The following is a 13,504-nucleotide window of genomic DNA, read 5'->3' on the forward strand; positions in this document are numbered from 1 at the left end:
ATGCCTGGACCTAGGATAGGATTTGTGATCCCTGAGTTCAAGCTCACTGTGAGAGGATCAGAAATCCATATTCTGTATGGGATTTTTAAAGAAATTCTTTTGACATCCTCCAAATTTACCTTTTGTCTTCTGTACATATTAGGTTAAGTTGCTTTGAAAATCCAGTCTACCTCAATTCCATTAAGGGAAACAAATGATAGGTTTTGGCTTTGCCTGAGCATAAGACCAGAAGAACATGGTAGGGCAACACAACCAAGTTAAAGAAACCTTATGGAATGGGGTAACTTGGAAGTAGAATGGGGTCCACCTACCTGGCTCTAAGTCCCGGAAGGTCTAGAGTGTGTTTTACCAAGGATGGCAGCATTTTAAAACAGACAAACATTGCATTATTTGGAATAAGTTCCTCGCCCAAAACCACAAAAGTTCACTTACATTAAAAAATTGAACATGGGTTATCTGCAAAAATTCAGCAAATGCATGCTGGATATCAATGTTTTCTATAGCACAGAGTAATGCATTACTGAGCAAAGATCATCATACTCTTTAACGAATAATAAGCTTTTTCTCCTTCACAGTATAAACAAGTTCTGTTTCCCAGGTACTTTTGTACAAAATGTGCACACTATTCTTCCAACATGAAAGTGATACTGAAGCTTTCAGCTCAAAGACCACAGACAGTGCTTACTAGAGTTACTCTGTGTGTATACGTTAATGACAACATTTGTCTTACGTATTGCGAAATAGCTTTTCTGTGGTACTAACTACTTTTAAGATCATACAAATAACAAATTTAGAGTTTTAAAGTTATTGGGGTGACATTGGTCAATACGATCATCTAGGTTTCAAGTGTACATTTCTATGACACAAGATCTGTGTGTTGCCCTGTGTGCCCACCTCCCAAAGTCAAATCTTCTTCCGTCACCATGTATCTGGCCCCCTTTACCCTTTATTACCCACCACCTGCTTCCCTCTGGTAAGCACCATACTCTTGTCTGTGTCTGTGAGTTTTATAGCCCACATGAGTGAAAACATATGGTCCTCAGCTTTTTCTGACTAATTTTGCTTAGCATAATATTCTCAAGGTCCATCCATGTTATAGAATTTAAAATTAAACTACCTACCATTGTCCCAATAATGTACAATAAAATTCTAACGAATCATGTACGTATAAAGTTATAGACTTACGACTTGCATAAATTTATATTACAAGTTATATGTTTAAAATTTTTAAGTATACATTCTTAAATTAATCTAAAATATAAGTACAAATTCTCAAGATAAATTTATTAACATTTCAGTGCTTCACATTTTTTAAAAATTAATTTTAAAGAGAAAGAAGAAGAGGAGGGATGGAGTAAGGGGGAGAGAGAGAAAGGAAATTATCAATTCATTGTTCCACTTATCTATGCATTCATTGGCTGACTCTTGTACGTGCCCTGACTGGGGATCAAACCTGCAACCTTGATGTATCAGGATGATGCTCTAATCAACTGAGCTACCCAGGCAGCACAGTGCTTCACATCTTTAAATTTGTGCAATATTCCAGTGGAAGCAACAGAATTGTGGTTCAGTTCTTACATGAAATTTGCTGAAACTTGAGATACTCATATAATTGTTAACAATTATATGAGTATCATATTTAACAATTTGTCTCTCTAGGTGAGGCAAACAGTAAATCTGAAAGACTGGATCAAATTTCTCTTGTTTACCTTAAAGATTATCTATAAAAATTTAATTTAAATATTTGATTTTTAAAAATATAACATCGGCATGAAATTTGGGGTAACTATTTTCCCTGGAAACATACGAGGTCTGTCCAGAAGGCATACAGTCATGTAATATGAAAAACAGAGACATTTACTGAAGAAGACAGAAAATACAAGAAACATTGTACACAGGACAATGATGCCTCAGTTCCTTTCAAAGTAGACACCTTGGGACGTCACACAGTTCTCCCAATCGCCATCAGCTGCCCTGTTGTATTTTCCTGAATCTCACTGATGGTCTGAAATCTTTCCCATCAAAGGTGATTTTAGTTTCAGGAAAAGTCAGAAGTCCCGAGACACCAAATCTGGGCTCTAAGGGGGCTAAGTCACCTGGGTGATTTGATGTTTTGCCAAAAAACTCTGAACAAGATGTGATACATGAGTGATCACGTTGTCGTGATGAAGCTGCCAATCACCAGTTGCCCATAGCTGCAGCCTTCTGAATCATCTGAATAGTTTCCTCAGAGGAATGTTCAAGCTTAATGCAAAATTTGATGCAGATTCGTTGCTTTACTTGCTCAGTCATTTTGAATGTGATGGCCAAACAGTACACATGGTCACTCAGTGGCATCAACCACCCCCGACTAATACAGTGAAGTCGTTCACGAATTCCCATTCCAGTGGTTGCCATGGAACCACTGGGACTCTACTCGCTGCCAGGCTACAGTGATGTCACACAAACCGTTCTCATTATATTAGCAATGGCTGGACTGTTTCCATACAGACCTCCTATGAAATAGAATTCTTCCCTCCAAAGGAAGAAAAATTCTTATATTTTTAATCCTCACCTGAGGGCATGCTTATTGATTTTAGAGAGAAGGGAAGGGAGAGAGAGCAAGAGAGAGAGAGGAGAAAAAAATCAATGTGAGAGAAACACCAACCGCTTGCCTGAAAAGACAAGCGGAAACACCCTGACCAGGGACCAAACCCTCGACCTAGGTATGTGCCGGGAATCAAACCTGGGAACTTTCGTTTTGCTGGATGATACTCTAACCAACTGAGCCACACTGTCTGGAGCAGAAAAATTCCCTTCCCCCCCACCAAGACTTCACTCAATTTATTTCTTTAAGAAATAAAATGTTATATGTCTGGGAAATGGGGTACCGAATATGCTCAAAATTAAAAAATACTAGATAAAAAGTGCTTAATATACAAATTACAATAGAAGATAGCAATCAAATATATTCTATACCAATCAGACACTACTTTTTTATGCTATAAAATATACTTAAAGAGCTTAAGTATCAGCACAAAATAATTATATAGTATTGGAGTGGGGAGGAACCTGGTTATTCAGTTTTGTCTTTGATTGAGTTCTATGCAAATAGAATTTTACTATTAAGAACTGTTTTGGTATAAAAAGTAATCAGACCCAAGTGTTCAGGGATAACCTGAGATGTTAGAAAAGAGATGTATACAATCAAAACAGGTTTCTTAACTGGCATTAATAATTAAATGTATTGAGTATAATTAAATGGACTTAAAATATTAGAAATAGTAACAACTACAAAATGTCATTTAACCACTGTTATTGGTGTTTACCAAAGTACTGAAGAAGTGAAAACATTAGAGAAGTAATACTTTCAGGCTAGAACGAGGAAAAGAGGTTTAGATAAAATTTAAAGTACTTAATGATCATTAAGAAACAAGGGGGGGGGGTCTATGGAATAATAATTCTTCCAAATGGAGCACATAACTGCAGGTAAGTAGAGAATTTTATCAGTAGGCAATTTAGTGCATTTAAGGAAAAATATTGTCACTTTCAGCGAGTCCTTAATTTCTTATTTCTCTGAGGGCCTTTCAACTTGCTTGGCCTCCTTCAGATGAAGAGAGGTGAAAGCTGACTTCAGGGTGCCATCACCACTCTGCTGGGAATAGCAGAGGAAGGAGAACCACAGAAAACCGTACAGTCCAATGTAAGCTGTTCTCCACTGAACGGGAACAAGGCTATAGTTGGTCAGCTGTAACAGAAAGAGAGAACATGTTAGGGCTCCGTGGAAATCAAAGCCAAGGGGTAGCACCATGAGTGCTTTAAAACTCACCTGCACGGGGAGCATTTGAGGTCTCGCTCCCAGGCATATGTCGTAAGTTTGGCTCAAATAAAATCTTATAAATTTTTTTTTAAAACTCACCTGCACAAAAGGCCAGTACATCAGACCACTCTGGAATTAAAACAAAAAACAAACAAAAAAAACATATTAGAATGCCTTTTAATCACACACACACATAAAATGCCACAATTCATTCTATCAGGCAGATAGAATTCAGAGGTCATAACATCTGTCAGACCAAACCAATTAAATTAAAGTGTCTTAAGTAATTTAGAATGGAAGGACAGATAAAGTGCTTCTCAGATAAGGTCAAGTTCAAGGAGTTCATCATCACCAAGCCCTTCTTATATGAAATGCTAAAGGGACTTATATAAGAAAGAGATGATGAAAAATATGAACAGTGAAAGGACAGCAAACACACAGTTATTAACAACCACACCTAAAACAAAAGCAAACCAAGAGGACAGCTAGATCAGGAGTGGAACCATAGAAATGAAGAACACATGGAGGGTTAGAAAGAGGGGGGTGGGAGGAGGAGAAGGGGGGAGAAGGCACAGAAAATAGCATAGATGGTAGGTAGAAAATAGATAGGGGGGAGGGTGAGAATAGTGGGGGAAATATAGAACCTAAAGAACTTGAGACACGTGGTTATAAACTAAAGGGGGAAGAAGGGTGGGGGAGGGAGTGTGCGGGTGGAGGGGAATGAAGGGGGGGAATAGAACAACTGTAATGGTATAATCAATAAAATATATTTAAAAAAATTAAAAAATATATATATGTAAGTAAATTAAAACAACTGTTTTTTTTTTAACCCAAACTAAATCAGGGCTTCCTATTGATTGAATGCGGGTAGTGTCCAGTTATCCTGAACATCAGCTAGTGATGTTCATTTTAGAAGAGGGCAAGCTGCTAGCCTTCCCCAAACTTTAAATACCAAATGGTATATATCAGTTTTTATTGCTGATATATATTTGAGAATGTCTTTAATAATAGATTCTGCTCCATATAAACAATGATGAGCATGTTTATACTGTGTAAACTATGCAAATTCCACATGTGTAAATAAAATAAAAACATATTCATAGGCAAAAATAAATAAATAAATAAAGTGTCTTAAGTAGAAGAGGGTGGGGAGTTGTGGAAAAAGCTGTTAGGTACAAGACATTTATATTAGTTATAGTCACAAATCCAGAATGAAAATTCTACCAGAATCAGAATCAACTCTGATAGACAAGTGCTTTCAAAAAATGACATATATCTGCAATTTTCCTGTTATCCCAAGCGAGTGATACAGGAATATACTTATAAAAGGACCATCAATAAATTTTTAAACTATACCAAACCATTCTTTATGGAATGATTTGCTAATAATATATTTTACTATTTCATGCTATAGAAAAAGTGTAGTTGACTTTTTTGTTTTTTACAAAATATTTCAAGGTAGACTTATTTTAACAGGATTTAACCTGTACATTCTGACAAAAAAAAATCATGATGATGGATTTTTTCAAAGATAGAGGTCTTAGAATGTAAATTATATCTAAAAAAAGCTAGAGGTTTTTTTTAAAAAGCCTTTAAAAGTAGTATTATACTAATAGTATAAAGGTGGTGTTATTTTGACTTTTATTTTACTACTTTTTATTTCCCATAGTTTCTACAATAAACCACTGCAATACAAGTTATTTAAAATAGGCCCTGACCAGGTAGCTCAGTTAGTTAGAGCATCATCCCAATACATCAAAGTTACAGGTTTGATCCCCAGTCAGAGCACATACAAGAATCAACAAATGAATGCACAAATAAATGGAATGAGAAGCTGATGGTTCCCTCTCTCTAAAACCAATAAATTAAAAAAATAATAATCTATTTAAAATATATACTCAGTTAACAATTTACTACTTTAGCAAAAAGGATCAGAAAAGTAAACTCATCCAAACTTGGCTTTACTTCTTATAGCAATTGTTTTCTTTCAGGACGGAACATTATCCAGTGCACAGAGCTTGGTCTCCCCATTCCCCACTAAGAGGCAGAAGGACTCCTCAGAGAAATGGTTGGTTGCAGGGCTGGGGTGGGGGGAGGGGGTAAAGATAAAAGATGAGTTGGGACATCTTACTATGAAAGTAAAGAGGTAAATTTTTTGAAAATGGGGTTGTCAAAAGAACATAGGAGCCAGCTTGAAGGGATTCTCACTGGCCAACTCTGGGACACTTAAGCACCCAAAATAATTATAGTAATGAATTGTAAGCCATTTAAAAAATGAGAATCCCTGAGCCCATACTGCTAATAAATAGAGAAATAAGTGAATAAACAACTGAGACAGAAGAGCAGGCATTTGTCTGCAGGAGATGGCTGAGCACCACCTGGGAAACGTGGGCTCGGTGATGGAGTTGGAAACACCATTTGGCAACCATCGCCACGGGAAAGACTGATTCAGGCAGAACTGCCGGTGGGTGCCAAATATGGGGGTAGGGTGGATACCCTGATGAGGAAGGGGATATGTATGTAAATGGTCTTAAAGTGCCTCCCTACAGACTGCTTACTAGTTTCAAGAGGAAAAATAGAAAGTAGGCAGTAGAGAAATCGGACACCTTGACCTGGCATCAAAATAAACATCTTTAATCGGGGACAGAAGGACATCAGCACCTTCTGCTGTGATACCCTTGAGGAGGACGCATCACCACAGATGGCACGTTCCAGCCAGGAACGTACACTATCGCCTGCATCTAATTGTGAGGAAATGACAGATAAAACCCCCAAAAGCAAATGCTTCATTTGGTTTCTTTTTAAAGAGAGGAGGACCATATTCTTCAAAATGATCAGTGTTGTAACAAATTTTAGGGGGCTAACAAAATGTTCCCAGTTCATGGGGACTAGAGAGACATAAGAACTAAATGCCCTACCTGAGCCCAGACTGGATCCTGTACTGGAAGGAAAAGAAATGCTACAAAGGCCATCAGATGGGCAGTTGACAAAAATGGAATATGGATGGTACATGATATAAAAGGATTATTATCACTGTTAAATTTATTGAAGTTAGTAACTTTGCTGTGGTTATGAGGACATCTTTTAAACAAACAGATTTTTTTAGAGGGAAGGGAGGGAGAGAGAAAGAGAAACATTGATGGGAAAGAAAAACGTCAATAGGCTGCTTCTCAGGAACCAAACCCAGGCATGTGCCCTGACAAGGAATCGAGCTAGTGACCCTTTGCTTTGCAGGATGTTGCCCAACCCACTGAGCCACACCAGTCAGGGCTGAACAACTTTATTCTTGGAAAATAGATACTGGAGTATCTGGGGTAAGTGGTAATTTCATGTGGAAACTAAATTCAGAAAAACAGACAGAATGATGGATGGATAGAGCCAACAAATAATAAATGGGGCAAAATGTTAATAGGGGAATTTAAGTAAGGGGTATATGCATTTTTTCACATAAATAAGTGATTATTACATCTGTGAGAAGCTCAATAAGACCATTCTGAGGGTTATAAGACTTTATAATGGATATAGGTAGTTGGGGAAGGTTTCCTTAGACCCTGGCCTGGTGGCTCAGTTGGTTGGAGCATTGTCCCATACACCAAAAGGTTGTGGGTTCCATCCCCGGTTGAGGCATACACAGGAGGCAACCAATTGATGTTTCTCTGTATCTCTCGCATTCTTTCTCCCTTCCTTTCTCTCTAAAATCAATGGACATATCCTTGGATGAGGATTACTTTTTTTAAAAAAAGGCTTTCTCGGGAAATGATGTATAAACTGAGGTAAGAAGGAAGGGGAGGTGTGAGTCTAGGGACAGGCTGGGTTGGAAAGAGGCTGCCATGTTCCAGGAAATGAAAGAATTCAAGAGCAGTTGAGGCATGGAGCGGGGAGAGGTAGGCATGAGATGAGGCTGGGTCAGGAGCCTATGAGTGGACAGAACCACCTCTCAGAGAACAAGTTCCTGGACCCCTGGGGTGGCCTCTCAGACATAAATGTTTTAAGGAGTGTTTTGCATGGAATGTCAGAACAAGCGAAGGTGGTGTTAACTTCCCCATCAAATATTTGAGGGGCAAGTTCTCTTTTTACAGGCTGGTCTCTTCCTCCAGATGGTGCACTTCTGCCAGACAGGAGTTCAAGTTCATTTCCAAATCCTTAGCTCTGTTATTGTGTTGGTGTTGGCACACAGTAGATGCTGTCAAAGACTCAAACCAGATTCCACAGAGAAGTCAGGAAAAGGCCAGCCAAGGCCCAGGGGGTCCAGATCTGGACAAGGTGCATGGTAGGCTCCACGTTTCTGTTAGTGCCATTAGTAGAACCTCTGGGACAAGGTGTCAAAGGAGGATCAGAGACCCTGGTGACTGGAGCTGAGCTCCTCCCTCTTCAGGGAGACTGAACTCCCCCTGTGCAGGTGTGACCTTGGTCACTATTCAGGCCACCCAGATGGGTATTCTCTGAACTGTTGTCGTTACTTTGTTGTAATTTTTAAACTACTCCATATTAAAGTTCTTTAAAACTATATAAAAGAAAATAATGTAATATCATATATATTTCTAAGACATAATATATCTGAACCACTGTGTTGCAGCTAGTAAAAGGAGAAATTGCTTGCTCTCTGGGCAAAATAAAAACAAAAAAACCCCCAAGAAGGTCAAGTACTGTTTACATGTAAACAATAAATCAACCAGGGATGTTTTACCCACCTTCACCAGAAGAGCTTGGATTGGACAGGGGGTGATTCCTTAGTAACATAGAGCCACTTCTACCTACTCTCACACGTCTCCTGGGCCATGAGAGCCTTTTGTGACAGGTTCCTTTAGGTTGCTTCTTTCTTCTGTGCTCATAGTTTCATTGATCAAACTTCAATCAAAACCTAGTTTGAACTCAATTTCTTCCAGAGATAATACCTCTAGCTCTGAGCTCTCCTCTGTGCTTCTGGAAATCTCCCTTTGAGTACCCCCAAAGCATCTGGAATTCAGCATTTCCCATACTGAACTCAGAGATCTTGTTTCCCCAACTGGCTCACTGTCCTCTACATCCTATCTCAAGTTACTGAAGTCAGAGACCCATGGGTCATCCTAGATGTGTTCTTGCCCATAATCCCAATTTCCAATTATCCAGACCTACCAACTTTCCCTTCTAAATATTTCTCATAATACTCCTATTCTCACTCTTTCCTTATTTCTTTTTTTTAAATAATCCTTTTTTAAAAGATTTTATTTATTTATCTTTAGAGGGGAAGGGAAGGAGAGAAGGAGAGAAGTATCAATGTATGGTTGCCTCTCGTGAGTCCCCTGCTGGGAACTGGCCTGCAACCCAGGCATGTGCCCTGACTGGAAACCGAACCGCAATCCTCTGGTTCAAAGGCCCGTGCTCAATCCACTGAGCCACACCGGCCAGGGCCTGTTTATACATGTTTGATGTACATATCTCCATAAGATCTATGACATCATGGGAAAACTTGTTCCTTTTTCCAAAATAAAGCAGAACAAAATCACATTTGGGTGTCACCATGGGCCCAAGAGTTTTACGTACTCTTTGAACATAGGGGCTCGGGGAAAGCATGTGGCTTTGATCCTCCCTGTCATCTGCCTTCCAGCCACCAAGTGGAAGATGCTGGTTCTGGGGCTTGGTATCATTCACTAGAGGATGCTAGAAGCAGTGCAGGTGATTGCGAGGTGCAGCGTGGCACTGCTCTTCATAGGGAATTAAGTAGGTACGAAGTCCTAGGCCAGTCTGTATATATTCCGTAATCCTGAAAATTGACCTCATTGTAATTTAATAGAACCAAACCTGCCCTAGGCCAGAGGTGGAAAGCATCTGTTTTGCCCAGCCTTAAGAACCCTGCTCAACAACCCTTCATTGAATTAATTAATATATATTGGTCAGACTGGATTGTGTGTATTTGTACTGAGCAAACAGTACAAGATATGACTTGCTTCAAGCCTAGACATAACCGCAGGAAACATCATCTTTCTCTGTAAACACCTTTATAAGGTTACTAAGGTTCCTTGCACAGGGACTCCACAGAATGCAACCTGGAAACCTGGACTCTGAATCCGGGAATGATCCCATTCGCCTTCTATCCTCCTTGCAATAACCTCTTTGGTTCTGAAATTCACTAAATTATAATCACTAACAACAGTAAATATAAGGACATCAAAAATCATTGAGAACACCAATGATTTCAGAGACAATTCAGAGATTTGAGAGACACTCAAATTCAGACACTCACATACAGACACTGTTCAAGTTCTTTTTAGTTAGCTACCAAAATGTAAGTTTTCTCTGTCAAAATATTGTATCTTTGCATCAAGCAACAGTAGCCCTAGTTTAAGAATATCTTTGTTAAAATGTATATAATGTGTAAAATGTACAAAAACATCTTGGTTGCATTTTCAAAAGTCTGTCTTACCTTATATGTATTCCAGAATTTCTGTTTGAGGTCCAAAAATATGTCATCCTTTCCCTGGAGGATACTCATACCTATTTACAAAAACACACACCAAAATTTTTTTTAAAAGATTCAGTAGGAAGAATATTGTGTAACAGTTCAAGTTTCCTATTTCAATGTGTAAAGTAACCACCACTCTCCCTCACTCAATATATGTCTCTTCCTAGTCAACACAGAAAACAGAATATAACATCCTTTCTAAAAAAGATATTTTTTTCTCCTCACCTGAGGATATGTCTTATTGCTTTTAGAAAGAGAGGAACGGAGAGAGAAAAACTGATGTGAGAGAGAGACATCAATCGGTTGCCTCCCGTACACAACCCAACAAGGGATCAAACCACAAACCTGCGCCCTGACCAGGAATCAAACCTGCAACCTTTCGGTTTATGGGACGACACTCCAACCAGACGAGCCACCCAGGACTAAAACTAGATAAATTTTTAAAGGAATGATACACATTAAGTGAGAATAGAAGCATATACAAGTTATATGGGTTACCCTGGCCAGTGTGGCTCAGTTGATTGGAGAGTCACCCCATAACTGAAAGGTTGCGGGTTCAATTCCTGGTCAGGGCACATACCTAGGCTGCATACCTAGGTATGCTCCCTGATCTGGGAACATACTAGAGGCAACCAATTGATGCTTCTCTCTCACATCAGCGTTTGTTTCTCTCTGCTTTCCTATCTCCCTTTCTCTATCTAAAAGCAATGAAAAAAATGTCCTCTGTTGAGAATAAAAGAAAAAAATTATAGGGGACTAATTTTTAAAAACTAATTTACAAAAACAACAGTGTTAGGATAGTGGGATTGTTGGTGACTTTCCTTCTCTCCATTTCAAAATTTTTAAAACTTAATTACCCTTTTATTTTAAAAAAAGGCTGGCAGAACCTGGGTATTCCGACCATAGGCTTTTTAGTGATAAATGGAAAGCAGAACACCAATTCAGCCTTCCTAAAAAAATTTTGAAAACTTTTATGTTCAACAACCCTGAAAAGAAATTCAGGGAGCAAGGACAAAACCCTCCTGTTTTAGGAAGGGTGCATCTATAACACGGGAATAATGAGTGCTTTAAAAATTCTCCCCCAGCCCTGGCTGGGTAGCTCATTTGGTTGGAGCATCAATAGGAGCATCATTAGGAGCCAGACCTCCTAATCACTACTCAAACTCCCCAACCTACAAAGGACTACTAGACACAGGCAGTTTCCAAGTCAGAAGGGCCTCCACCAGGTCCCACCTCCCCCCTTCATTTTAAAAGGAGGACAGGGAAACTGGACCAGGAATTTGAAAAGCAAAACAAAGAAGTAGGCAGGACTCTATTTCAGGAGTCTTGGGCCTGAACCATAGGCCTCCCCAAGCCATATTACTGAAGCATTGCTCAGTTTCAGGCATACTGACAACATCCATTGAGACTGAGAACATGGCATGAATGGTGTTGTCTTGAGGCAAGTCACTTAAACCCCTTTGAGCCTCCGTCTCCTCATCTGAAACATGGGAATAATAAGAGTACCCGCCTCACTGGGTTGAGAATTAAATGGAAATCTGATTCCCGAGCTCCCAGCGCCTGGCTCCCAACCCCTTCACCAGTGTGCAAGGCTACCGGTAACACGCCAAAAGAATCAATCTGCAAATCTTGCAAGGAAGTCACACCCTGGGAATAGACACATATCTAACAAACCAGGGCATCCCTGCTCTCAGATTCTCCATTCCCCTGACTTCAGTGACCCCGTGGGCCATGTGGTTGTCTGAGATTACATCAAGCAGTCCTGTCTTTCTAGTTTTCTGTGGGGTCTGTGAGGAAAGGAACCGAATCTGCCCCTGCCTCCAGGAAGATCTATGAGACTATACAGGCTTCTACAAGGAGGTGACTTGGCCATCCAAACCCAGTTTAGAAGGCACCTATAGCCACTGACAAGAAGACCCTCTTGGGATGATCTGTGGTCCCCAATGCCAAAGTCAGGCCCAGGACTCGATTTTCTTAGGGTATGGGTCTCTCTCCCCAGCCCATTCCCTTCTAGGCTATGGAAATTGAAGACGATGGAAGCCACGGAGCTCTTTCCTCTACTCTTTTTTGGTGTTTAGGGCACTGAGCAAGATTCCCCAGGTGAGACCCTCAGACCATGAGTTTTCCAAGGAGGGGGCTCCCAAGACACTCACAGATATAGAGTCCTCTATGGCAGGGGTCTCCTCGCATCTCGGTGGCTTTTGATGTGGGGATCAGCCCACTGCCCAGCAGGAAAATCTTAGCAAAGCAGGGAGAAGGCCCTGTGCTGAATTTCCTGGGGAGCCTGGCAGGATCTCAGGTTCCATCCACAACAGTCCCATGGTGCCCAGGTTCCCTCAGGTTTTGTCCCGTGGACTTGGAGGCCCAAAGAGCAGCACCGCCAACCCACAACTAGGTCAGAGTGTTGCAGCTGCTATGACAGTGAGCTGGTGTCTCCTCGACACTTTTGTGGACATTTTTCCGGGGGGAAATAGACCCCAAACCCGCCTCCTCCCATCCCGACCTAGCCCCTTGCTCCCTGTGGTCTCCAGCCTTGGACTACTGCACAACCCTAGAATGCCGGCCGCGTTCTTCCCCCCCCCCCCCCTTGATCCCTGACCCACTGGACATTGGTCTCCTAATCCCTGGTCTCTCCAGCCATCTCCCAGCTTTTCTGCAACCCGCTTAATCCCGGGTCCCCAGACTCCTAGGCCTTTGCACCTTCACCTCCAGCCCCCTCCGGACTCTGTACACCAACCCCCACCCCCCACCGCCACCCCTCTAACCAGGGCTTACATCCCCGGTCCCAGCCCCTGCCTCGATTCCCCAAATCCTGAGCCTGGCCCCAGCCAAGGTCCCCTGAACCCCGCCCAGGCATCTCACCGGTGTAGAAGGCCGAAATGGCCACCGGCGCGCCCAGTGCTTGGTCGCAAAGGACCTTGGTCAGGATGGCGCGCGGTGTGCGGCCAGGCACCGCGCGCTCCAGCAAGCGCTGCCACACGTAGCTGTAGTTGGCTTGGAAAACCACGGCCACGGTGGCCACGCACCGCGTCTGCCGCCAGTCGGCCGGGCCACCTCTCAGCCGCTGCTGCAGCGCGTCGCCGGCCGTGCAGAGCGCGCCATAAAGCAGCACGTTCGAGAACCACGGGTAGCGGCTGGCTGCGCGCGGCAGTGCCCACCACCAGCTCCCCATGCCGTGCGGTGAGAGCCAGACTGAGACCGCAGCCGTCCCTGCACTCCCGACCCCTCCTTCTGCCACCTGCACCTGCCTCCTCCAGGCCCGC

The 13,504-nt window shown here is 41.7% G+C and overlaps 1 protein-coding gene across 2 annotated transcripts; it reads right to left on the reverse strand.

Moving 5' to 3' along the window:
* Positions 1-2,306: 2,306 nt before the first annotated feature.
* On the reverse strand, positions 2,307-13,504 carry MPV17L (MPV17 mitochondrial inner membrane protein like). 2 transcript variants are annotated; one of them, XM_037067745.1, is made up of 4 exons: positions 13,104-13,504; positions 10,203-10,273; positions 3,905-3,928; positions 2,307-3,733 (listed from the first exon to the last, which is right to left on the reverse strand). In XM_037067745.1, exons 1-4 carry the CDS (start codon positions 13,411-13,413, stop codon positions 3,548-3,550), a joined length of 591 nt encoding a protein of 196 aa, XP_036923640.1. In that variant the 5' UTR covers positions 13,414-13,504; the 3' UTR covers positions 2,307-3,547. The 2 variants fall into 2 exon arrangements, with proteins under 2 accessions (XP_036923640.1, XP_036923639.1); XM_037067744.1 differs by having other exon boundaries at positions 2,307-3,727; positions 3,899-3,928; positions 13,104-13,503.

Source organism: Sturnira hondurensis, unplaced genomic scaffold (assembly GCF_014824575.4).
Source record: "Sturnira hondurensis isolate 20B ecotype Veracruz unplaced genomic scaffold, ASM1482457v3 Scaffold0017394, whole genome shotgun sequence".
NCBI classification, from domain to species: domain Eukaryota; kingdom Metazoa; phylum Chordata; class Mammalia; order Chiroptera; family Phyllostomidae; genus Sturnira; species Sturnira hondurensis.